A 27,440-nucleotide genomic window follows, 5' to 3' on the forward strand; every position below is an offset into this window, starting at 1 on the left:
AGAGTCTCTTTTGCAGGTACGTCCCCCATCTTGGAGCACCAATACATCAAGTAAAGGAGGCTCATCGATCTTACTGGACAGATCACCCCTACGACCAAATTCTGGTAAGAACATTTGGCGCCCACCGTGGGGCCGATCAAGACAGCTCTTATCGGCCACCTGTACGGTCCCTACCAGAAACCGTACCAGACAAGCACTCAATCACCATGAACGGCGACGATACAACCTTAAGAAGCCCGACCAGCAAAGTCGACCTACAAACCTCACACGCAGAAAACTCAAGAGCTCGCATTCAAACTCGATGGCGACACCCTGATCGCCCCTCCGACCCTCAACTCGACCCCAGCGGGATCGCGCGAGATGAGGCAGGCCAGGAAGCGGGGTCAACTCCCCTAAGCCGATTAGTCGGTACAATCGTAGGAGGCTTCGCAGGAGGCGGCGCCAGCAGCTCGTCCCGGAAAAAACACCTGCGCAAGGTCAACCGCGTACACTCCGCCACCGACGCTTTATGCCGGAACTCGCCGGTGATAACTTTCACCTACGATGACTATGCCGGGGTCAGCCGAAATCAAGACGATCCCATGGTCATAGCTGTGGCATTGGCCAATTGGGAAGTTCGCAAGACTTTGGTCGACCAAGGAAGCTCGGCCAACATCCTATACTGGCCAACATTCCTCAGGTTAGACATCCCCCACTCTCTCATACAACCTCATACCGAACCTCTAGTCGGTTTTGCAGGGACAAGCATTCACACTCGGGGATATGTAGACCTACTGACGACTTTCGGAGCACCCCCGGTTTCCAGACAGGTCTTGGTACGATACCTACTCGTGGAAGCCGACACCTCCTATAACGTCATCATCGGCAGACCAACCCTAAATCAGCTCGGGACGGTGGTGTCCACTCCACACCTCACCATGAAATTTCTAGGGCACGATGGGAAGATCATCTCCATCAGAGCAAATCAACAGGTAGCGCGACAATGCTACGCAGAAAGCCTGGAAACCGTTTCACCGAGCGAACAGCGCAAGAACGACCTTATCGCTCTGGCTCACACCGACCACGAAGAAATCACCGATCTCGACCCGAGATCCGACGCTCATGACGAACGACCCAGCCCCGTCGATGAGCTCGACGACCTTCAAATCGGGAAACTCCCCGGACAGACCACAAAGATCAGCCGGCAAATAACCCATGAACTACGACAGCAACTCTAAGCGGAGATCCTCAAGAACGCCGACCTCTTCGCCTGGTCTAGCGCTGACATGCCCGGTATAGACGCCGACTTCATCTGCCACAGATTAGCAATACACAAGGAGGCAAAACCAGTCGCCCAGAGAAAGAGGAAGGTCGGTGGCGAAAGACGGGAAGCCGTCATCGTCGAAACGCAGAAGTTGCTCAACGCCGGCTTCATCCGTGAAGTCAGGTACACCACATGGCTGGAAAACGTGGTCTTAGTAAAGAAGCACTCGGGAAAGTGGCGTATGTGCGTCGACTATACCGACCTCAACAAAGCATGCCCCAAGGACTCATACCCCTTGCCGAGCATCGAAAGGTTAGTCGACGGAGCCTCCGGACATACCCTCCTCGGCTTCCTTGACGCTTACTCCGGGTACAACTAGATAATGATGTACCCGCCTGATGAGGTGCACACGTCCTTCATCACTGACCACGCCAACTACTGTTACCGGGTGATGCCCTTCAGCCTCAAAAATGCGGGAGCAACATACCAACGGCTGATGGACAAAGTATTCCACCACCAAATTGGACGAAACTTAGAAGTTTATGTGGAAGACATGGTGGTTAAGACCATCTCAGCAACGGACCACGCCTCCGATCTCGCCGAGGTGTTCGCCCAGATCAGGAAGCACAACATGCGCCTCAACCCGGAGAAGTGTGTCTTCGGCGTCCAGGGGGGTAAGTTCCTCGGGTTCATGATCACCAGCAGAGGAATCGAGGCCAACCCCGAGAGAAGTGCAAAGCCATCATACAAATGCAAAGCCCATAAACGATAAAAGAGGTTCAACGCTTGTCCGGACGGCTAGTCTCGCTATCCCGCTTCATCCCCAAACTTGTAGAGAAAGCAGGGCCAATCTTTACCCTGCTAAAGAAGCCAAAAAACTTCCTTTGGACAGATCAATGCGAAGAAGCTTTCCAAAGCTTCAAAAACTTCCTCACAACTCTGCCAGTCTTACAGAGGCCGGATCACAATACCGACCTCCTTCTCTACCTGGCGGTGGCAGAAAACGCCATCAGCGCTGTCATTGTACAAGAACACCAAAAGACACAGACGCCCATCTACTTCATCAGCTGAGTCCTCCAAGACGCGAAAAGAAGGTACCAGATGATCGAGAAACTGGCGTTGGCACTGGTCACCGCAGCCCGGCAACTCTGACCCTACTTCCAGAGCCACCAGGTGGTAGTTAAAACTGACTACCCCACCAAACAAATCCTACGAAAACTTGAGCTCGCCGAACGTATGATTGCCTGGTCGATAGAACTGTCCGAGTTCGGCATCCAGTACGAAAGCCGTGGACCCCTGAAAGCCCAGTGCTTAGCCAATTTCGTAGCCGAGCTCACGCCAGCTACTACTGAGGAATCCCAGGCATGGACCCTACATGTTGACGGGTCCTTCAACTCCAAAGGTGGGGGTGCAGGCATCATTCTGGAAGGGCCAAACCAAGTCACCCTGGAGCAATCCCTCAAGTTCAGCTTCAAAGTAACCAATAACCAGGCAGAGTACGAGGCGCTCCTCGCCGGACTAAGGTTAGCCCACGATCTCGGAGCTCGAAGGGTGAACTGCAACAGCGACTCGAAACTCATGGTGGAACAGCTCAGTGGGACATACCAGGCAAAAGACACCCTTCTACAGCGGTACTTCCACACCGCATCCCAACAGATCTCGTCCTTCGATGAATTCTCCATAAAACATGTACCACGAGAATAAAATGCCAGAGCAGACCTCCTATCAAAACTCGCCAGCACCAAAAGGCCCGGTCAACACCGAACCATCATCCAGGAAACTCTGCACTCACCTAGCCTGGATGACAAAATCGTCAACGTCAACGACAATGAAGAACTGGGATGGATGGCAGATATCTGGAACTACCTGAAAGAGGGCACCCTGCCCAAAGACAAAGACGAAGCACGAAAGGTGAGAATGAGATCATCCAAATTCATCATCATCGATGATGAATTATTCAAACGTGGGATTTCCACTCCGCTGCTCAAATGCCTGACCACGTCTCAAGCAGCCTACGTCGTCAAGGAAATCCACTAGGGGGTATGCGGAATGCACTCTGGAGCACGCTCAATGGCAGCCAGGGTACTCCGAGCTGGATACTACTGGCCCACTCTAAAGTCGGACTGCCAAAGCTACATCCAGAAATGCAAGGAGTGCCAACAATTTGGCAACGTGCACCGACAACCCCCTGAGGCCCTTCACCACATGATGTCAGCATGGCCTTTCTCCCAATGGGGAATGGACATCCCCGGGCCTTTCCCCCCCGCGAAGGGCCAATTGAAATTCCTCCTGGTAGCAATCGACTATTTCACCAAGTGGATTGAGGCATGCCCACTCGCCAAAATCACCACTGAGAACGTGCGGAAATTCACATTGAAAAACATTGTTTGCAGATTCGGGATTCCCCATGCCATCGTCACCGACAATGGGCGACAGTTCATCGCAGAAGAATTCGAGGACTTCCTCCGAGAGCTCGGAGTCAAGCACTTCCCGACCTTGGTGGTCATCCTCCGAGAACTCAAAAAACGGCTGGGGAACGCAAAAGGGCAGTGGCCCGACATGCTTCCCAGCATCCTTTGGGCATATCACTGCACCCCCCAGTCAACCACGCAAGAAACACCTTACAGGCTAACTTACGGGGCCGACGCAATGATCCCAGTCGAAGTCGGACAAACGTCCCACCGACGCCAAGTCTTCAACAACGAGCAAAACAACCACGAACTGGCAACCGACCTCGACTTGTTGGACGAGCTCTGAGACGAAGCCCAAATTCATGAAGAGGCCTGCAAACTCTGAGCTTCCCGAAGATACAATTCCCGGGTGAGACCCCGTTCTTTCCGAACAGGCGACCTGGTATGGCGACTACTGGGAGAAGCACGAAAAGACATGTCGGATGGGAAGCTCGCACCCACTTGGGACGGCCCTTTTCGAGTCGCAGAAAACCTGGAAAACGGAGCCTACCGATTAGAGGAGCTCAGCGGAAGGCCCATACCGCGAACTTGGAATGCCACCCATTACTTCAGTTAAGTCTTGTAGAAATAAACGGTGCACTCTTTTCCCACCTCAGGAAAAACATATTGGCTGAGAGGGTTTTTAACGAGGCACACAGTTTCTGTCAATAAAATGACTCACTCCTTTTTACTCGCACTCTCTTACTTTCATAACCTCATCACGTCCATTAGAGATCGAGAACGAACCTCGTGACGTTTATTAGAGGTCGAGAACGAACCTCATTACATTCATTAGAGGTCGAAAACGAATCTCACTACAGAGGTCGAGAACGAATCTCATTACATTTATTAGAGGTCGAAAAAGAACCTCATCACGTCCATCAAAGGTCGAGAACGAACCTCATTACATTTATTAGAGGTCGAAAACGAACCTCATCACGTCCATGAGAGGTCGAGAACGAACCTTATTACATTTATCAGAGGTCGAAAACGAACCTCATTACGCCCATCAGAGGTCGAGAACGAACCTCATTACGTTTATTAGAGGTCGAAAACAAACCTCGTTACGTCTATTAGAGGGCTACAACGAACCTCGTGACACTCATTAGAGGTCGATAACGAACCTCGCCGCAGTTATTAAAAGTCGAAAATAAACCTGACCACGATTACTAGAAGCTGGGTACAAACCCCGACACGCTCACCCGAGGTTGAATTCGAACCCTGACATCACGAAAGACAAGCCCAAACGCCTGAAACATGCCTTCAAACAAAAAGACAACTTCGAGTCTCGGCACAACCAATTCAAGGTGAAATACCAAAACCAAACACAGGTGCAGAATAACGCTCACATGTACAAAAGTCATGATTCATACATAAACACAGATACAAAAGATTATGCACAACAAAATTGTCCTATACAGAGGCGTTGTCGCTAGAACTCTCCTCGACATCGTCCTCCCGGACTAACTGTTCGAAGCGAACAACCTTTTCCAAATGCATGTCGGAAAAGTCGAACCCTGGCGCGAGAAACCTAGCCTGCCGAGCAGCCTTGAGGAAGCCCCTCTTGTGTTCCACCACGGCGGAACGCTCAACTTCCTCAAGCCTCCTCTTCAACGCTGCATTCTCGGCCTCCAGAGCCGAAAGACTTGCACTCTGGGCGGCCACTTCCTCCTCCTTACTACTGAGGACCACCTCGTCGCGAAGACGCTCCTCGGTCACGGATACCAGCTCGCCCTTCAAGAAAGCTACCTCCTCCTTCAAGGAGCGAATCTGGCTAGCATAACCATCATTACTGCGCAGAGCGGTCCCCAACGATTGCCGGACCTCGGCAAGATCCCCCCGGGTCGCCTGGAGCTCGGCCCCCTGCATCTTCGCCTCAGACAGGGCAACAACCAAAACCTTATTCTCCTCCACCAAAGGCTGCATCCGGTCTCTCAGCTTCGCTAGATTCTACTGCCGTGACCACTTGTGCTTCCAGTAATCCACAATGGTTGTGCCCCTCTGCAGGAAGATCTGAGCGGCATCAAAAGTCCCCATAGGCCCGGCAGACTCGAGCATCGCCTGGTCGGCCGCGCTCAGTGACCCCCTCGGAAAAAATTTATCGGGTGTCAACGAAGCACTCCACAAGGAGTCAATCTCCTCCGACGCGCTCAGATGCTCCAATCGCGTCGGGGAACCCTCCTGCGCGTAGCGTACGCAAGATAGGGACATTTTGGAGGCCCCCTCGCCGCCGGTGCAGAGGCCGGGACCCCAGAGCTAGGACCCTCCCCACGAAGACCGACCGAAGTAGAAGTAGGAGCCCCGGCTCTGCCCCAGGGACATCGGCCCCCGCTGCTGTCGACCTCGGAACTCTCAGAACCTCGGTGGCCCTGCCCACCTGCAAAAGAAGTATAAAAAAAGGTATAAGTCCCGCAAAACGACGGACAACCCAGAAATAGCAAATCAAAAGGTCGCAAACACTAACGTGTAAACGAAGTACCAAACACTCACCCTCCAAATCCCTTTCCCTGTGCGCCGAACGCTCGAGCGACAGGATGAGCTTGCAGTCTAGCGGGCGAGGAAGCGCTTTCAAAGCATCAACAGCAGCCGTCTCCGACGGCATCAGCTGCGAGAAGTCCACCCCATGAAATCCAGATGGGTCATGGCACCAGTAGAAGGGAAACGTCGGCAGCCCGCCAAAGTAGAACCCCCCATCCTCCAAAGGGTCGACATCGACAAGAGTAACCTGGAAAAACTCTTGCCTATAGTTTTTATACGATTGGGAATAAGGGGTGAACAAACCCCCCTCCTTACCCCCATTCAAAGAAAGAGTCCCATACGGCGGGGCACTCGCCTTCAATTGGTAGAAAGAGAGGAAAACCCGAAGGGACACCTCCATCCCTAGAATCGTGCATAAAACCTCGAACGCCCTCAAAAAGCCCCAATTGTTGGGATGCAACTGACTGGGGGCCGCATTAACGTAGTTCAAAAAGTCGCATTTGAACTGCGTGAAAGGAAGGCAGACACCCAAGTCCCTGAAAAAACTCTGATACACATAAAAGGAAGGAGAACCAACGGACCTCTTCATATACACACCTTCACTAGCCGAACAAGGCTCCAATCGGATCATTTGAGAAATAGAAGGGTCACAAATCCTATGCGTCTCCCAGAGCGCATCAACCTCCAAACTCGAGTCAAAAACGCTTGCAAACTTGGCCATTTCGCGTTTTACCCATTCGTAGCCAGGGACACCCAACTCTAAGTCCCCGGGCGGAGGCACCTCCTTTCCCTCAGCGGCGCCCCTTCCGGTAACCACCGCCTTACCGCGTGCTTTACCCCTAGCAGGGCAGAAGAACCAGCGCCATGACTACCAGCCATCAAGAAAGACAAAGGAAACAGAGGCGGAGAACAAGCGAAGACGAAGCGTGCACAAGAAGTTGAAGGACGCAAAAAGAGTAAAATGAAAAGGAGAAGAGGCGCGAGAAAAAGCAAAACCTCTCCCCAAAATTCAAAACGGCTAGGTCACGTGTCGACCAAAGGGCATGCCTGATGGTATATTAATTGCAAACCATCATCGCGTAACCATCACTTCCTTTAGTGCGTCACTTGCACGGTTCCAGAAATGAACAGTCGCGACACATTGGCACCTCCCCAGCGTATGTGAAAAGCCACTGGCGAGCCCGGTCTCAGCTCCTTGACCTACGGTCTTTGGAGCTCGGGGGGCTAGTGTACTAACCGTACTTCGCACCCGGGCTCCGAGCCCGGATCAGCAACACAAAACAACCCCGGGAACGCGTTGCGCGACGTCAGCCCGGTATTTGAGCAAATCACACTCGAACCCGAGGATCTCGCCTCGGACCGGATCCGCCCTTCAACTATATCATATCATAACATACCTTATCTCAGGCCCAAGGCCCAAGACAAATCTAAACCACCCTAAGGTACGTGCATTATATATATGAGACTATTATTCATGCAAACCCTAACTTTGGCATCAGAGTCTCTCTTGCAGATACCTCCCCCATCTTGGAGCACCAATACATCAAGCAAAGGAGGTTCACCGATCTTACTGGACGGATCACCCCTACGACCAAATTCCGGTAAGAACATTACTAAAATGAAAAAGGTGATTTTGATTGGTTATAAATAATTTAATTATAAAAAACTCTTAAAAATATTTTTATGATAAAAATTTATTTTTATATATAGAAGTTTATATCAATTTTTAATTATAAGAAATAATAGCTGTTTGTTATAAATTTAAAGCATTTAAGTCGGTGATACAAATATTCTTATCGCTTATAAATAATTTAATTATTTAAAATAAGTTATATATCAGAAAAACAGTAAGTAAATTGAATAGAAAAATTAAAAAAAATTTAATTCTAAAATATTCTCATCGGAATTTTTTTATAGTTATTATTTATTATTTATCAATATAATGACAAAGATTTTTATTTAAAATAAATAATTTAATTATTAAATTAATAGTCAAGTACAAGCATAAAAAAAAATCAATAGTTAAAAATAAATAAATTTTAATCTATACTAATATGTATAAAGAAATATTTTTTTTAACAATTACCTTTAATTCATATTTGATAAATTAATATATTCATTAGTAATGTTGAGATATTTTTTACTTTTATTTAGTTAAAAATATTTAAAAATTATTAATATTTATTGAATCAACTGATATGTAATTTTTAAATTTTAAGATTTTGAATTCAAATCATGATAATTTAATTAATTTTTAATATTATTTTTTATTATTTAAAAATTTAAAAATAAGATAATCTAAAAATTATTTACATTAAAATGAGATATTTCCTATATAACAGGTATGGATTTATTAACTACTTTTAACCGTTCAAATTCTTGATTCTTAATTATCTATATTAATATATAAATTGATTTAATAACTATCTTTATTTTCACATTTTGTTAATCAATATATTTTTTAATTTTAAAAATTAGAAAAAAAATGAATTTCTTTTATCAAATTCAAAACTTTGAAACTAATAAAGGTCACGGCGAGACGAGCCGTTTCTAATTAACGATAGGTGTCAAGTGGAAGTGCAGTGATGTATGCAGCTGAGGCATCCTAACAGACCGGTAGACTTGAACCTTGTTCCTACATGATCCGATCAATTGGATCAGGCACTCGCCATCTATTTTCATTGTTCAACTCTTTGACAACATGAAAAAACCAAAAACTCTGCCCCTTCTCTCTATCTATCCAAGGGATGGAAGGGCAGGTACATTGGGAACGTAGATAATTGTAACTATATACATATAAAATGACAGCAATAGAATGCCAATCTTCAGGCTTTATTTGTAAAGTCTCTATTCACAACATCAATTATACTAAATACTTTTATTACTTAATTTTATTTTATCTTTAATAAAAATATAAAATACTTCGACTTCATTAATTATTATTTAACTAGAGAAATCGATATACTTTATCTCTAACCATTATATAGATAATTACATTTAATCACATTATATATATATATATAGATTATCTTTTATTCATAAATAATTACTGCATAACAAATAGATAAGAATGTAAAAAAAAAAAAATGGAGACGAAAATTTTTGAAATTTAAAAATAAAATATAAACACTATCTCACTAGTTATGACGTAATGTCAAACGTGCTTGCGGGCCATGCCGCGTTGCAAGATACATTAACAAAATTCAAATTGGAAACAGAAAAAAAAATGAATAAATAAATAAATTTGTTGGCCAAAAAACGTGGATGTGAAATTAGCGGTGGTAGGTTCTAGAAAGTCCTGGAGGCTTACGGCAAGGTAAAATGTGGTGTTCGCAGAGAATCTAGATCTCTGATACAATACAATAACAATAATTCCTCTCTTTGTTATTATATAAAGACTTCTCTGAGGTTAGTTTCTTGTGCAGCGGAACCATACTCTCTTATATTCTAATCTTCTGCGTTGCTTCGTCTTTCTCTCTCCTTGTAACCTCTCTCCTTTCTGGGATTGTTGTGTTTGTTACGACCCCCCCGTGGTTTATGAATTGATTCTGATCTTAGGAGAGATTTTTCTTAAGGTACCGCTTGAATTCGGGGTGCCTATGTTGTGTTGGATCTGCAAATGTTTGAAAGTTTGAATTTTGGGGTTGGGTTCTCAATTGGGTCGTACCACATTTTGGAAAAAAAAAAACTAATTTTTTTGGGAGAGGGAACAGGAGGTCAGATTGTGAAAATTTTTAGGCGTGTTTTGGGAAAAGGGTCGTATGTAGATGTTGGATTGTTGTTTTGTTGTTTTATTTTTATGAAATGTTTTTTATTCAGTTTCTCTTTGTTGGGATATGATTCTCTGTTTGACAACGATTCATTTGTTTTGGAGTGTGGTTTAATATGGTTATGATAAAGTTGAAAATATTGAGGATATGGAGGGTGTGTTTCTGTGTATGAGAAAGTGGGGTTGGAGCAGTGAAAGGAATTGACATGTCTTGATGTGCTTGTTGTTTTTGTTACATGTTTAGTCCATAAGGGTGTTTCTCTTTTGTGGTGTTTTTGCTAAGATTCTCATCGAGCTTCACTGTTTTAGGTTCTTTGATCGGCTCAATTGGAGTAGTTACAACACTCCTTTTTTAAGTGTACGTACGAGGCTAATTAATTTTGCGTTGGACTGCAGAAGATGGCTGAGGTACGTAAATGTAACTAATGATGTTTGCTAAATGTCTCTTTTGTTCATAATTTTCTATGTCCTATGTAACGTCCTAGTGCTTTGCAATTGTTTTGACAATTATAATTACATTGGATATGTGATTACAGGAGGAACACAGGGTTACCCTAAATGTTTATGACTTAAGCCAAGGACTTGCACGACAGCTTTCAATGTCGTTTTTGGGGAAAGCAATTGAAGGCATATGGTGAGTGCTTCTCTTTGGTTTTAATCCAGATACAGAGAAAAATGTTCTTTGTATGATGCTATAGTTAGTTGTATTCCAAAAGAAAATGGGTTTGTTTCGGAGGGTTTGTTTTACATGTGTTGTTGGGGTGTTGATGCTATGATCTGTGGATATGTAGTGTTTAATTAAGTATTCGACTAGTATAGAAACGGATGAATCAGAAAACAATATAACACCTAGGTTTGCCACTTTTTTCCTCTTTGTATTTTTGGTTGTACATGCCAATATCCGACTCAAACATTACATTACCAAAAACTTAGGTTTGCCACTTTTTTCCTCTTTGCATTTTTGGATGTACATGCCAATATCTTATATCTTTATGGTGCCATTCATTTGTTGGAATGTTGAGAGTTTACAATTTTGTATATTCTGGTTGTATCTTAGGCACACAGGAGTTGTGGTTTATGGTAACGAGTATTACTTTGGTGGGGGCATACAGCACTCTCCTGCTGGATCATCACCATATGGAACTCCACTTAGAGTGGTAGACTTAGGTGTCACACATGTGCCCAAGGATGTCTTTGAAATGTATTTGCAGGAAATCAGTCCGCGTTATCTGCCTGAAACATATAGTCTTCTTACTCACAATTGCAACAACTTCAGCAATGAGGTTGCTCAATTTTTGGTTGGTGCATCCATTCCTACATATATTCTCCAGCTCCCTAATGAGGTCATGAGCAGCCCAATGGGAGCTCTTATATGTGAGTTATCACCTTTTACCCTTCAAATAAGTTGTTCTGGATTGTTCACTTGCAAATATGGTTATTATTTTCAACTATAGTATAATGTTGAACAAAGTGGAAGTATGTTATATACAATTTTAGTGAAATGGAATTATTTGGGACTGCCCGAGTTTTAGTAACCTTTCAATTTAACTTTGTATATCCATATCGCTTATCTGCATGTCTAATCATTTTCATTTTCTTCTACATTTAACAAATGTAAATTTTAAAGCACAATGTAGAGAAATATTTGGTTGCAACCTTTTGCAAAAGATGCCTATTTAAGAGGAGTTGTTCTCTATTTGTGTTTATGTGCTTATTTTTCTTTATCTTATATATCTTACTATCGTTTTACAGTGCCTATGATTCAAAATTTGGAGACAACATTGAAATCTGGTGGAGTTCCTCAAGTACCACAATTTAGGCCTTCAGCTAATGTGAATACTTCTGCCAACACCCAAAAGAGCTCAAGTGGTACCAATTCATCCACTGAGAATGGTTTGAAGGGAGAGGTGGATAAGGAAGTGAAGGGCGAAGATGATAACACTAAGACAGCATCACCTTCTGGGGAACCACAGAAGCCATCACCAAATGGGGTTAATGCAGATCCTCTGGGAGATGCTCGCAACAAGGTTCAAGATGAGATAATCAAAGAGTTTGCTGCAATCATGGCAACTGGAACAATGCGAGCTAGTGAGGCTGCAGCTCTAGCAACCAAAAGAGTCATGCAAAGATATGGTCAAACCGCTGTCTCACAAAACTAGCAACTTTTAGTTTATCATTGACAATTTGTGGGTCTAAAGCCCCTATTATACCATCGCTGCAATGCAACAACAATAGCAGTGTTTTCATATTATTGATTATTGTTTTATCTTGGTAGAACTTGATTAACTTATATCATTTATTCTATCAAAAGATTCTGTTTTTGGTTTCAAGTTAGTGTATGGAAATTATTTTTAGTGATATCAAATGAAATGCTGATTAGGCGAAGCGTTACGATATTTTAGTATACAATTCTTGGATTATAATCAAAGTTAAGTGATCTTTTTAAGAAAACACTTTCTCTGTGGCATAATAGAAGTATATTAAATACGTGGCTAAAATCTTGGCAAATCAGCATAAATGACTTCCTTTTCGAAGCTTTCTGTAGAGTGCAACGTTTTGTCTTTAAATTTTGTTTCTTAAAGGTAACGGGTATCTGTATCCTAAATTTTGTTTCTTAAAGGTAACGGGTATCTGTATCCTATCGATCAAAACAATTTCAATCTCAAGACTTTAAATGGCTAAGAATCAAGTCTTTAAAAGGCGAAGAGATTATAAATTCTCAATAAATTTTAATAATTCATAAATTTTGTCATGTAAAGAAATCTATAAACAAGCTTTGAGTGGTAAAACGCTCATATCCTAACGTTGACTAACTGACTTTTTCTTTTATGCTTTCATTTTTTGAATAACTGATCTTTCTATTTGAGCAGTAAAACGTTCCCAAAATTTTGCCTTGTGTTGAATGATAATAAGAAAAATGGTGTTTTGTTGAATAACATATCTCTCAGTCTTTGATCTTGTGATTTTTCACAAGTCTGACAAACTTCAAGTTGTGTTGATCATTTGATTTTTCAGAGGTCATGAAATTCTGAGTCGATCTGATATGATATTCTTTTACTAGTTAGGAAGTTTAAGGAGTTAGTTTTGTATTTTTTTTTTCATAGGATGAGAGATGAAAATGGAGTTACATGTAGCGAAATTTGAGTTGAGTTGATCTTGTATATTTTTACATGTTAAGAAATTCTAAGTAGAATCAATCTTATGACTTCTTGTGGGTAAAAAAAGTTGAGTCGGACTGATCTTGTAATTTTTCACAGGTGAGGAAATTTGAGTAAAGTAAATTTTGTATTTTAGGTCAGAAAACTCCGAATCAATTTAATTGTGTATTTTTTCATAGGTCAAAAAATTATGAGTTGACCTAATTTTGAATTTTTTTTACCTATAATTGGAAATATTATTTTTACAAGTGATAAATTTCAAGCCAAGTTGATCTTGTATTTTTTCACAAATTGAAAAATTCAAGTCAAGTTGATCATGTGATTTTTCACTAAATTCCGAATCGAAACATTATTATACGCTTTTACTGTGTTATCAATTTTTTGCTTTATCTATTAGTTTAAATTTTCTTAATTTTATTTTATCTTTTTGTTTTGTGTTATTAATTTGTTACTTTATCGGTTAGTTTGGTTATCTTTTAATTGAGTTTAATTTAATTTTTTTTCTCTGTTATCAATTTTTATCTTATCTTTTAGTTTTAATTTCCTTTAATTTGTTTATGCTATGTGTTATTAATTTTTGTGTTATCTATTAGTTTGAATTTCCTCCAATTTTATTTTATCTTTCTGTTATGCGTTATCAATTTGTTATTTTTGGTGGTGGTTGATATATGATAATTTTTTTCAAATTTTAGGAACCATAATTTTTTAGAATGATAAAAATATGTTAGATTCTTTATAAATGTTTCTAAAAATATTTATAAATATTACTTAATAATCAATGTTTTTACTATTTAAAGAATAAAAGTAACATGACATTTTAGGGTATAAAAATTTTATCTAAAAGTTATTTTTTAAAAAGTAACTAATATCTTAATTTGTGTAATGTATATTATATAAAATTAAAATTATATATAAATAAATACTTTTTGGTCTCGTTTTTTTTTTACAATCTTGCATTTTTATCTATTTATTATGTTCTTTTCGAGGAACTTATATATACATAAAGTTTGTTCAAATGCAAGCAATAAGGTAATATTTACTTAAATTTTGTTTATTTAATAAAAATTATTTTATTTTTTTATAATTGGTTTTAATTAATTTAAATTGTCTAATCATTCATTTTATATAGACATGAAAAATTAGCATTTGCTAGAATATGGAGAAGTTCATTCCAATGATGAGATTAAATGTCTACATATTTGTTTTTTTTTAATTTATATTATATAATTTAATTTATAATTGTAATTTAACTAATTTTTATATAATTTTCTTTCACAGGTTTTAGAGAATATTTTTAACATATGATCACACGATGTTGGAAGTTTAATTACAACTTTATTATGTTCAATTTTTTTTTAAAGTTTATTTACAAGAATTGAATGTTTTATAATATTTATTTATAAGAATTGTTATGTTAGATCCTTGTAATGTTAAAGACTTGACAAATTAAAATTGTGTTTGTTTGTATAAAATATTATCTCTTTATTGATTTAATTATTTTATGCATAAGTAAAGTCCGGGTCATAGGAGTGTATATGGGTACATAGGTATTCAACTAGTATAGAAATGACAATTAAAGTTGTTACCTTGTGGGTATGAGACTAGGTACAAGTATTATTTTTAAACTCGGGTATAAGACGAATACTATAAGATTTTATCCAAATCTTATCTATTGTCATTTCTAACTTTAATTTTATAAAACAAACTCAACATGTATATTTAAAGTTTGGCTTGACCTATTCTCATTTCTAATCACCATCTCTATTTGCTATAAACAATGAATTTTCATCATAATCATTTTCCAATCTCATAATATTGTATTGAGTTCACTTCCTTAAAGAATAATAAATACAAGAGTGAAGAATAGAGTTTAAAATTAAAATTTTAGAATTAAAAAATTAAAGTGTAGATAAAATTTAAAGTATAATTAACATAGGGTGAAAATATATAATTTATGGAGGTATATTTAATATTAAAAATATAAATAAAAAAGAGAGAGAAAGTAAATAAATAATCTGAAAATATATTTACTTAATAAATACGAGGGGTGTAAATAGTAAAAGTAAGGTAAATAAAATTTGACAAAACGGAGCGAATGTGAGTTTAGCAGAAAAGAGAGGATAAAAAAATATTAAAAAAAGAGCCAAAAATGGAGATGGGCCACAACATTCGGATCCAATCCACCAAACTGCTCGCATGTTCCGTTGGCGCATGGATTCAATTTCAACACGGTTTGACTTCAACCCAAAACCAAAAATAAAATAAAATAAAAAAAATAAGCATCACAAGTTCGCTTCACACAGAACATAGAAAGTCCATTTCTACGAATCTTGGGTGTTTCTTCTTTCGATTAATCACCACGGATTCTCATACAGGTATAATGAGATTATTTAGCAAGATATATATATATATATATATATATATATATATATATATATTTTTTTTTTTTATATTTGTATATAATCAATCGGTAAATCAAATCGAATTTTAGGAATTTTTTTTAAAGAGATCCTTATAGATTTTTGAGAGATTTTGAGATATCATTAATGTATATATATTCATGTGTATTTGTAAAGAGAGATACAACAGAACAAGATTGTTGTTTTCCAAAATTAGAGTTCTTTCACTTGTGTCAAATTGTGAAATTTTCCCTTTCAAATATTGCTTCATTTTTTTTTATTGTTTATTTTAATGAGTGTTTGATCCAATTTATTGTTTTTTGTTGTTGTTTTTAGGTGATATTTTGCTAGAATTGCAAGATGAATATTGGTAATTTTCCCATTAGATAGGGTTTTGCTTTCTGGGTATTCTAGACTTGGAGTTTGGTTTTGGGTGATGCATAGAAATGAGTTCAAAAGATGTGAATAGTAAAACATGGAAATGGGCTTTGGGTTTAGCATACATATTTGCTGTGGCAACAATTTGGATTGCTGCTAGCTTTGTAGTGCAGTCTGTTGTAGATGCCGGTGTGTCACCATTCTTTGTTACTTATATCTGCAATTCGTTGTTTTTGGTGTTGATCCCAATTGTTGAAATTGGGAGGTATTTGGAGGATTCTTATGGGGGTTTATGTTTTTGGAGGAGTGAGAAGGGTAATCCATGTTTGAAAGGAGGGGTAGGGGAATCAGAGAAGGCTATTCTTCTCAAAGACAATGATGCAGGCAATGAAGCTGGTGAAGCCTTGGTTATTGAAGAGGATGATGTCAGTCAAGAAAATAAAAATGGTTCCGAATTGCTGCCAGAAGATGCGGTGGTAGGTGTTTTGGTTGATGAAGTTAATGTGATTGAAAATGTTGATAAAGAGATCAATGACAAAGGGAGGTGGAGTCGGTCCCGAGTGGCCAAAGTTAGTCTATTGATCTGCCCGGTTTGGTTTTTAGCTCAACTCACTTTTAACTTGTCATTGAAGTATACCACAGTTACAGTAAGTAAATATGTATTTAACCTTTTGAATTTTAAGTTCTGCTTCACTTAACTATTTGGCTTAAATTAGTTCCCTCTTTTTATGTGATGTGCAGTCAAATACAATCTTAAGCAGTGCATCCAGTCTTTTTACCTTCTTGGTCTCGCTGGTGTTCTTGGGTGAGAGGTTTACTTGGTTAAAGCTCTTTAGTGTTTTTCTTTGTATGGGAGGAACAATAATTGTAAGCCTAGGTGATTCACAATCTGGTTTAAGAACAGTTGCATCAAATCCTCTTCTTGGAGATTTTTTCGCACTTGCTTCTGCAGGACTATATGCAGTGTATATAACTCTTATTCGCAAGAAATTACCTGATGATGATGGAAAGAACGGTGAAGCCAGTACAGCTGAGTTTCTTGGATATCTTGGGCTTTTCAATGTTGTCATATTTCTTCCAGTTGCCCTTATACTAAATTTTACCAAGAAGGAACCTTTTAGTACACTTACCTGGAAGCAGCTTGGTCTGATAATTGGTAAAGGTTAGTATCCAATATTTTTTTACAGTTCGTTTTGAATTTTACAATGTAGCTAAGTTGTGTTTTGCTGCTAAACTGGCTGTCTTCTAATCCTGTTTTACCTTTTTCCTCTGTGTGCTCTTTTCATTTGGTGTTCAACAAATAGCCAACATATACCAGGCCCTTCCTTTCAGACTTAAGTTGTTTATATGCATAATTTTATGTGCCATCCAATTAATGTTGAACTTGAGAAGTTCTTTCTGCCTCAACAATAATTTATATTATTAGTGGAGAATGATTTTAGGGGATTGCAATCAATCTAGTATAGATTAAATTTCTAAATTATTTAAAGTTGCAAATTTGCATATATCAAAGGGAAAAAAGTATAGGAAGTTTATTAGTATTTCTCACTATTGTTTTCTTAAATTGTTGGGTAATAAAAGATTTCTCCTAATTTTTTTCCCCATTCTGGGTAAAAAGTTTCTCCTAACCAGAACAGGATTCGTATTTTGTGCCAATCATTGTCAAGGCTCTTAATTCAATTCATTGTCAGTATAAAGAGTTATGCACTATCAGTAAAATCTATTAAAAAGATTATTAAATTATATATTTTTTGAACCGACAAAAAATTATATTCGGTAAAATTTATATATCTACCCTCATAGATCTCATTAAGGGAGACTAGTGAACTGAATCACTTACCTGTGAATAACCACAGCATTTTAAGCATTTTTAGAGAGTTGGAAATAAACTAATGTGAACTTGGATTAAACTCATTTGTCTGATTTTATAGCTCTACGTGAGAAGAATGCCATTGTTAGAAATATAGAAGTATAAAACCATTCTGTTATTTCGCCTAATGCTGAAGTTATTGGGATAGTGTTAATGTCATGGTATCAAAGCTTTTATGACCAAGGTGTCTCTACTCTAGAGTTCAGTCCTTGACGCCTTCCATTCTTTTAAAAAAAAGTTAATTTCATTTCAATGAAGGGTTGTTATGTATGTATTTTCTGGAGAGATATTTTTCAAGAGGAACATGATATTTCTACAAAAAAGTTATTCATGAGCTCTTTATATGTAGAGAAAAATCATATTAAAAAAATTCAAATATCAATGGCATATCTTATTCTAAAAAATTAGGAAATAAATCCTAAAATAAAAAAAACAAATTAAATTTAAATATTTGAAACATAAATAACATATTCCTAAATAAACTAAATTATTCTTTTCTTTTTAGGCTAAAGATATTTAGACATATTCCCAGCATTCAACACAAGATAAGGTTGGCTTGTGCATTGTTCAAGCATCAAGCCCATTTTTAGAAATATAGACGTATAAAACCATTCATGTATCACCTAACCTAACAACTTAAGCCTTCTGGGTAGTTAGCGCATGATAGGTTTCTTGTTGACTTATCGTGCCACTGATTGTAAAATTATCTTTAGCTTTCTTTATCTAGAGTTTCTATAACTTACCTGGATCTACCACCACCCTAGAGTAGCCAAAGAAAGTAAAATTAAACCTTGTTCATACATGGGTTTCTGGGATATGAAATGAGCCACTTTAAAAAGGTTCATTGCTTCAGCCCAGAGTACTATTACCAGCCAGATAAATTGATATGTCGGACATTCCCGACCCACAAAGCAAAACCGGTAGTTTTTTGATCATGATTAGTTAAAGTTAAAGTTCCATTGAAGAGCATTTCCACATGGTAACGCATAATTACTTTAAGCATAAGAATTATTTCATGGTAAATTAACCTGCTTTTTTAGTTGAGAACTCATATATGGTAATTGTAAAACTTCTTAGAGCCAGAATTTAAGAAGCAGTAAAGGATGGCTAAAGAGATATTAAACAACTTAGTATATGTCAAGAGCATGATCATTAGTTAAATACATATATTGCAAAATATGGCTAAAGAAATTGAGTAAAATTTCCATAAAATATCAATACTATTCACTCTTAGAATTGTCAAACTTCAAAACAGAATTGTCCATTACTTCACTGTTGACATTCATATTACACCATGCTTATGAGAAACTAGAAAACCATTTGAATCATTATATTTTGCCTCGAGTTTCCTATTCGTTGTACCATGTTGTATGGATCTTTGTTATTGACAGTGAATATTATATTTTCTCTCATTTAATGGTTACTTCAATCACTTTATCTTCCGGTGATAAAGTGAGCATAGTCTTTGAAGCAAGCCGTTTATTGCTACTTCCAAAAGCATATTCCAGAGTTTTTTTTTTTTTTTTTTTTTTTTCAAAATGTGGAAATTAAATAAGCATTTACTAAACATTTAACCTTCTATGTAACGTGTCCAGCACTCCACTTCCTCTAAGACAACATAAAATTTTTATTGGTTTCACTTGGTCTCTTTTACTCATGGATCTTGTTTTGGAAGTTGGAACTGTTATGAATGACTTTCCTGGCTCCATTTGACTTATAAATTTCATAATGTATGGATTCTTTTTCCTGATGAAAACTAGGATTACTGGATAATGTGCTGAGTGATTACTTGTGGGCGAAGGCTGTTATGCTTACGTCTACCACAGTTGCTACAGCTGGTCTTTCAATTCAGGTCCCATTGGCTGCCATTGTGGATACCTTGACTGGCCATGCTCCGCGCTTTATGGATTACCTTGGAGCAACAGCTGTCATGATTGGCTTCACTGGAATCAACATTCCTTCTGACACTTTTAGCAAATCCAGCGAAACTACTGTGGAATTGGAAACTGAGAACTTTAATATAAACACTGAAGAGCTTACTTTGTCTAGAAGTCATGATTCAGTTGCCATATCATAGCACTGTACATTGCATTCATTTCATGAGTTTGTTGATAGGTGGTCTTTTTGTAATCATACCAAATTAGTTGCAATAACCAAAATGTGTTGCTATACCAAACATGGAAATAGAAAATCTAGAACAAGAAAGAGGGTTCACTGGATACCAGACATGAAAATAGTAAATGTAGAACAAGAAAGATGGTTTACTAGAGGAACACCCGAGATTACACCTGGAGAGACATGTAAGCTGCCATGTGGTTCAGAAAATTGCTACTTGGTTGAGATCTTCATTGATGGTATGGGTGCCTAAGTGCCCTAGACCTTAGTAAAGAAAGGGTTCATCCATGAACCACATGTAATGACAAATTTGGTGTAATAATTTCTATCAATTTTGGGATATTTTGTAAATGTTTAGTTCTATATCTTAAATCTGATGAGAAGGTTTCAAGTCATAGTCATTCATTTGATGATACTATATGTAAACTAATATTCCCAACTGTAAATGTAGCAGTTTAATTATATAATTTATGCAACCGACTAATTTTCTGAAAAAAAATAAAATAAAATTGAAATGTCTGATTTAACAATATTTTTGTTTCTTCATTTGTTTATTATAAATTTGTGAAGGAATTGATTTTTACTTATATTATTATGTTTAGTTGCTTGTAATTGAGTGCAGTGTTTGGTGCACAAATGGAACACGATGGTCTAGTACACAACTAGTTCTATTCTCGTTGGTTCTTAAATTGTTCTTTTTTTTTTTTTTTAATTTATAGTTTTATCTTTTTAATTAAATCAAAATTTATCATTTTTTAAAAACTTTATGCTTTGTGTTATTCTATTTTTAATATGCACCAAGCATAAAATAAAGCGTGTTCTACTCTACTACCAAATTTTAGTTGTACTAAGTGAGTTCAATCTTCGTCCTAAGGTTCAGATTGAGCACGTCCCATCATCACCATTAGCGACTGCAGTGAACCCGAAGCACTTTTACACGGGCAATGGAGCAGGAAAGGCATAAGAAAATGGAAAACGATGAATAGTCTATGTTTCTCGACATTTAAACATAAAGATAAAAAATATTTGTCAATTTAATTTAATGAGATGAAGTATTAAATATTTTTTTTTAAATTATTAATTTAATTTATATATTAAGAATTTTTATTAACAATTAAATAATTAAATTTTAATATAAAATATAAGTTATTTGAATATGATAAGTTTAAGTAAATTTATTTTTTAATAAATGAATTCTTCTTATATATATATATATAAATATAATATAATATAATATAAGTATGATAAGTAATATGGTGTGATAAAAAATATCACTATTAATGAAGTATTTGTAATAGACGGAGTGTTCACATATCATGCAAGAGTCGCTCAAGACAAGTATTTTGCTTCATGTTCTTCATTAATAGTCCAATGTCTCGGTACTACTTGATTTTTTAACTAATTTCTTTCTCTATTATTTTCCATAACTTGGTTTTATTTCATTTCGCTTGAAATTCTCTTAATACCATTTGCTTTTATTTATCTCTAGTCTCATATATTTGTACCTTTATGCTGCATTCAAATTCAGTTCCTTATTACTTAATAATTGAAATTTATAGAACTTTATGCAAGTTTTTCCTCATTTTAGGTCTCCTCTTCAAGTTTGTTGCTTTTAAATTTGAGTATATTCACCGACTTCAACAATTACACACCGGCAAGTACATTAGGAGAAGTGGTTGCTCTCTGAGATTAATAACCAGAATCGAAATTTTCTCAAATTGAAAGTACAATTTTTGTTTCTTTTACTGAAATTTTGGGGAAATGGAATACATACTTAAAATTTCTTGAGGAAGTCCTAGATAAACCTTAGGTGGTCAACAATCATTCAAGTCTTTACGAGGGAGATGCTCACTATTAGTGCTTGACGATGCCTCAAATATAATTTTCTTTTGAAGAAGGATGCCTATAAAAAACAAAAAAAAATACATAAAGAGGTTATATGTAATTGCAGAACAATGAAATTTAAGTAAAAAAAAGTCTACAGCTATGATATGATGAAAATAATCATGAAAAAGGAGACTGTACCGGATCAACACTAATGATCACTTCCATGACATTGAAGCACCTCAACTACTTGTCTCATGGTGGGTCTTGAATCTTTGTCTTCCAGCACACAGTTCAAAGCTACTCTGATCAAAATTTCCATCTTAATGCTATCATAATGTGGTCCAACAGCAGGATCAATTATTTGCTCTACCCAAGATGCATTGGTGTTGCTACTTTTTTCTCTCACCCATGCAACCAATCTCCCATCATATGTCTCTTCACCATCAATGTTTTGGACACTTGTGGTTGGACTTTTCCCAGTTATCATTTCCAAAACAACAATTCCATAGCTATAAACATCCACCTTGGATGTGATAGCCAAGTTGAAAACCCACTCAGGTGCCATATATCCTCTGGTGCCTCTGATCATAGAGATGCTTGGATTGTTGGGGTTGTTTCTGTTGAGGAGCTTAGACAAGCCAAAGTCTGCTAACTTGGGCTGATAATTGGAATCTAGGAGTATGTTTTGTGGCTTTATATCACAGTGCAAAATCCACTCCAAGCATTCCTCATGTAAATATGCAAGAACTCTTGCCATACCAAGAGCAATTTTATATCTCTTGCTCCAATCAAGTGTGTTGGATGCAAGATTTTGAGCCAAAGAACCATTCTCCATGTACTCATACACCAACAACCTATGCTTTCCCTCAGCACAATACCCCCACATTTCAATCAAGTTCATGTGGTTAAGCCTCCCAATGATGCCTACTTCAGCAAGAAATTCCCCTTCTCCTTGTTTAGCATTGTAGAGTCTCTTTATTGCTGCATTTCTTTGATCTGATAAAATACCTTTGTACACAACCCCTCCTGCACCTCTTCCAATCTCATACCTGAACCCCTTTGTAGCCTTTTTCAGCTCAGAGTAACTAAATTTTCTGAAACCTGTTGCTGCAAGATAGTAGCCCTGCAGATCCGCATTAGTCCTTTGGTTGGTCCTAATTAAGAACCAAACCACAAAAATGCTAACCATTTCCAATGCTCCAAATGCCGTAGCAAACCACTGGAAAACCGTCGCAACATGGCTTACACGTGCTTTGATATAATCTCTTCGAAGTTGAACCGAACAAACATGATCATGAACAGTTTCAACAGCAGATTGTTTGACAGAGAAGCTACTATTTTTAGGCAATCTCAAGTATGTTGATCCTGTGAATTTCGGGGAACGCCGTCCATTGAGCAGTTGTGTCTTTGTATAGCACCTGAAAAAGCCTTTTTTATCGCTATAGGAGTACTGAAACCCCTTGCATGTGCAATCTCGCAAGCACAAACTCTCACAAGAACTATAATTACTCACTTCCACATAGTGATTATCATAGCCATAAAGCTCAACACCGCGCATCTCCAAGAAGCTAGACTCATTCCCATCACAAGTGAGATCAAACATGGGTTCACACCCATAAGACCAATCACTGAAATTGTTCAACCTATGCCCCGGAAGACACAAACATGTTTTCCCAATCATAGGATCATAGCCACATGTACTATAGGCTCCACAAATCCCATGAACCAAGCAACCATTAGAAATCCCTTGCCACGAAACATACCATTTCTCCAACACACTCATTCGACTATACACTCTCACATTCCCATCACAATCCAGTTTCAACCTTCTTTGCAGCACCGCGCCATAGTCAGATGTCACAAAAGTGAAGTTATCCGAAGAGTTGAAAAGGCCAAGAGAATCAAACGCTGCAATCTTGCTACTATTGAAATAAGTCCTACCAACATCCCAACTCAGCAACCAAGGCTTTGGCCAGTAAGAGCTTGAAACAGAAGGACCATCATAGTGAAGACTAAGAACGTTTTCATCATCAAACAAGAGCTTATAGAACCCCGAGGAGTGATTACTCTCGCTTCTCGAAGACACAAGCTGCGTGTGTCTAGTGAGAGGTTGACCCGGAAGAAGAGTATCCGTTGGAAAATCAAAACTTTGCCACAGAATGGTTCCTCTCGAGTCATGCAACACGAGGTTGCCATCATCTCCGAGATGCAACTCTGATGGGGCGAAAGAAACGGTGTTTGAAGACCAAACGGTGTTGAAAGAAGCATCCACCAAGACTACGTTACCGGAGTGTGTGAGGGAAAGTTTGGAGCGTTTCCCGTTAACGGGGTGGTCACGGTTTGCGATCCACGTGGCGGTGTTGGGGGCGTGGAAGTGAGGCTCCGTGAACCATATTGCGAAGGAATATGCGTTTTCGCCGATGCCAACGAAGCCTGCGGAGAAGGTGCGGTTTGGTGAGATGAGAACGTCTTGTGGATTTTCCACTGAGAGGGAAGAGCCCTTTCTGAGTGACGAAGAAGATGATGAACATTGCGAAGAGAATAAGGATGATACAAGAAAGAGTGTGGTTGACAAAACTAGTCTCATTTTCAATGCAAGTTCTTGCGTTAGTTCGTGTTTCGTGTTGGTTTTTAGCACGGGAATGGACGAGTATCCAGCGTCATTAATCTCCTTAAAGGTAGGATAGCTACTTGCATATCCACATTCACAAAATTCGAATCCCTAATGTTAAGTGTTAAGTGTGGATCAACCTCAATCACTAAACCATCAATCACTAAACCACACATCAATCACTAAACCACACGCTTGGAGTTAATGTACGTGTATATGTATAATAAGGATGACTAGTTTGTAAAATCACAAGAGTAATTTTAGAAAAAGATAAAAAATTAAATTACTAGGACAAGTGGTTTGATATTTTAATGAGTAATAGTTTTGTTTAGTTAAAGATCATAGTATATATATAAAAGATGCGTGATAGTTTTCTTTTTAGAAAAGATGTGTCATGTGTTACAACTAGCAATATATTGTTGTATATATGAGTACCCATAAAAAAAATTATTAAGACAAACATCATTAACACTTGCAAAAATAAACATGAGTAATTAGTTTCAAAGTATTTTCTCGCATTGATATATTTATACATACTTAAGATCGAAATTTAATATCTTATTCTGATGTCTTAACTAGAAATATTCTTTTTTTTTAGGATTTATTCTATAAAATATAGGATTGTGTCTAGAAAAATGAGAACTTAAGTAATTTTTATGAGTTATATTCTTTTTTGGTAAACTAAGACATCTCTTAATTAAAATTAAGAATTAATCTTTTAAAATACTGAGATTCATTTAAAAAGTTGACCTCTCTCAACAAATATTTTTTTTATGCATGTCGTATATTGTTTATTATATTATGAGTCATACTCTAATATAAATAATCATATTTATTTTTTATTTTTTTTAACTTTTTAAGCAATACAAATTTATTAATTAAGATTTAATCAACAAATAACTTTAACATTTTAATTAATGATAATTCATTTAATCATTATACTATAACATAGATAATTCATCTCAATTAAATTTAAAAAAGTTATTTTGATAATGACTCTAATTTCAAAATATTTTTAGTACTATTTTATAAATATCATATGTAAAAAATTATTTTTAATATAATTTTATGTTTTGAGTAAGAGATTAAATTATTTTATCAGTATTTATTTTAATATGAAAATAAGTTAATATCACTAATACTAAATTAATTTTGATTAAAACTTAAATTTATTTTAAATTAATATAATATACTATTTTTTAATTTATTTTCTTTTTAAATTTTCATTTATTAAGATTGGTGTAAAAAACTTAAATTGATTTCATATTTTGATATTTGTTCAAATAATTGAAGTATAAGAAAATAAATAACATTTAATAATTTAAATTAAATTAAACTTTTTAAATAATATATGTACCTGTCTGAGGGTACACTCATAATTTTCTGGGGTGTGAGAGGGTCAGACGGAAGCTTCAGGTAGATTCTTCAGAGGGGGGGGAGGTACCTGCAAAAGGCACTCCGACGCTCAAGTCAGGATAAACACGATTTTCTAGGGTAATAAATGAACAATGACATACCTCGTTACGTGTGACCTATTTATAAGACCTGAAATGGGCCTGAACGTGGTGGGCCTTCTCTGACACTTACCAAATTAGGTAATACGATGTTAATCGGCGGGTTATGCCTTAATTGTGCTTTGTCCCTTGTTAATCATGATCGCCGTTCTAATTATTGTCTCTGTTGACCTTCAGCTAAGCCGATACGAAACGGTCGAGACGTCGTCTTCGGCGTCTGGCCGAGCCGACAGGGGAAGGATGTGGTTCTCGGTCCCTTGCCGAGCCGAAGTGATATCTGATCTGATAGGACATGATGTACCGGTCCACGTGGCCGATCCACGTGGCCGATCTACGAGCCGAAGTAATGTCTGAGCTGCGTCAATATCTGATAGGACATGACGTGCCGGTCCACGTGGCCAATCCATGTGGCCGATAGGACCCTTCCGGTACACAAGCCCCCCAGCCTTGAGGAGTGTAACGACGCAAAGGGTAGAGTTGTCTTTTCAGTTGTGACGGTTGATGTGAAAGGGGCAGTTGTAACTGTTAAGTATTAATTGTAGGAATGGGGAAAGTCGTAACCGTTGAGTAATGATCGTGGGACTATGAAAGGTTATAACCGTTGGGAATACACGTTGGAATATGGAAGGTTATAACCGTTGGGTAATAATGAGGGAGATTTGAAGAGTTGGAGCTTGTGGGTCGTTAGATCAATATGATCCAATGGTTCTAATGAGAGCAGCAGTTATCCATTTTTTTGAAAGTACTATAAATAGGGGTGGTGGGGACCAAGTCTTAGCGTGTTTACTTAGTTGTAGTGTGCAAGTGCTCCGAGTCGACGCAAAGATCAACTTTGGGTGCGAGTTACCGACCGAGGCCGACATCCGATTAAGGTACGTTTCGATGGCTGATTTAAATATAGATGTAGAGGATAGGGTTTCCGAGGCAGGTTCCACTGGAAGTAGTAAAGCTATCTCTGTCGAGGTGGGTTCGCGTGAGTCTTCTCACCGAGAAGCTTCGGATTCGGCAACACAGAAATCGGCTAGTATAGAAATTATCGAGGGGTTTGAGCAGTCGCCAAGTGCGGAGGAAGCTTCTTCCCTCGAGATGATTGAGGGCCGACCGAATACTCGCCGAGCCGGTCCAGCTTCGTGTCAATTCAGCCCTATAGAAGTTCCTGGTTATAGATGGGTACATGGGGAGGTCGGCAGTGTATTTTCTCGGTATACCGATAAGAGTTTGATTGCTGTGCTATTCGACGCGGAGAACTTTGTTACTCTTCCTGAGAATGAGGTTCCATCCGGTTTCTTCTTCGATCCATGCCGAAACGACGGATCGTGGGAATCGGATTTGGTGTTTCTTGGCCGAGGGCGGTGTAAATACCACTTCTTTTTTGTGTATGATTACTTGTTTCATGATTTGGGGGTGACTCTTCCTTTTGATAAGTTTTTTATGGGTGTGCTCCGTTTGCTCAATGTTGCGCCGACCTAGTTGCATCCGAACAGCTGGGCCGCAATGCAAGGGTTTCGGCAATTGTGTTTGACACTTGGTATCGAGCCGACTCCCCATCTGTTCTTGTATTTTTACTCGTCTCGGCCTACGAAGAAGGCAAAATGGTTGTCGTTGGTTCGGGCGGAGCATTGTTTACT

At 38.1% G+C, this 27,440-nt stretch overlaps 4 protein-coding genes across 5 annotated transcripts; 3 read left to right on the forward strand and 1 right to left on the reverse strand.

The window, feature by feature from the left end:
• The first annotated feature begins 2,479 nt into the window (after positions 1-2,479).
• Positions 2,480-3,280, forward strand: LOC145957381 (uncharacterized). The gene is made up of 2 exons (XM_083073629.1): positions 2,480-2,874; positions 2,956-3,280. The coding sequence occupies exons 1-2, from the start codon at positions 2,480-2,482 to the stop codon at positions 3,278-3,280; spliced, it is 720 nt and encodes a 239-aa protein (XP_082929755.1).
• A 6,173-nt stretch (positions 3,281-9,453) lies between these two features.
• On the forward strand, positions 9,454-12,270 carry LOC109812872 (PPPDE putative thiol peptidase family protein). 2 transcript variants are annotated; one of them, XM_020376938.3, is made up of 5 exons: positions 9,454-9,579; positions 10,250-10,348; positions 10,477-10,574; positions 10,998-11,314; positions 11,693-12,270. In XM_020376938.3, the coding sequence occupies exons 2-5, from the start codon at positions 10,340-10,342 to the stop codon at positions 12,097-12,099; spliced, it is 831 nt and encodes a 276-aa protein (XP_020232527.1). In that variant the 5' UTR covers positions 9,454-9,579; positions 10,250-10,339; the 3' UTR covers positions 12,100-12,270. The 2 variants fall into 2 exon arrangements, with proteins under 2 accessions (XP_020232527.1, XP_020232526.1); XM_020376937.3 differs by lacking the exon at positions 9,454-9,579 and adding an exon at positions 9,586-9,746.
• Positions 12,271-15,316: 3,046 nt separating this feature from the next.
• On the forward strand, positions 15,317-20,255 carry LOC109812864 (EamA-like transporter family). Its single transcript, XM_020376928.3, has 4 exons — positions 15,317-15,473; positions 15,834-16,522; positions 16,617-17,037; positions 19,506-20,255. Exons 2-4 carry the CDS (start codon positions 15,944-15,946, stop codon positions 19,820-19,822), a joined length of 1,317 nt encoding a protein of 438 aa, XP_020232517.1. The 5' UTR covers positions 15,317-15,473; positions 15,834-15,943; the 3' UTR covers positions 19,823-20,255.
• Positions 20,256-21,549: 1,294 nt separating this feature from the next.
• On the reverse strand, positions 21,550-24,418 carry LOC109812867 (putative receptor protein kinase ZmPK1). Its single transcript, XM_020376931.3, has 2 exons — positions 21,886-24,418; positions 21,550-21,763 (listed from the first exon to the last, which is right to left on the reverse strand). Exon 1 carries the CDS (start codon positions 24,272-24,274, stop codon positions 21,896-21,898), a length of 2,379 nt encoding a protein of 792 aa, XP_020232520.1. The 5' UTR covers positions 24,275-24,418; the 3' UTR covers positions 21,550-21,763; positions 21,886-21,895.
• Between the last annotated feature and the right edge of the window lie 3,022 nt (positions 24,419-27,440).

Source organism: Cajanus cajan, chromosome 4 (genome assembly GCF_000230855.2).
Source record: "Cajanus cajan strain Asha chromosome 4, NIPB_CcT2T_4, whole genome shotgun sequence".
NCBI classification, from domain to species: domain Eukaryota; kingdom Viridiplantae; phylum Streptophyta; class Magnoliopsida; order Fabales; family Fabaceae; genus Cajanus; species Cajanus cajan.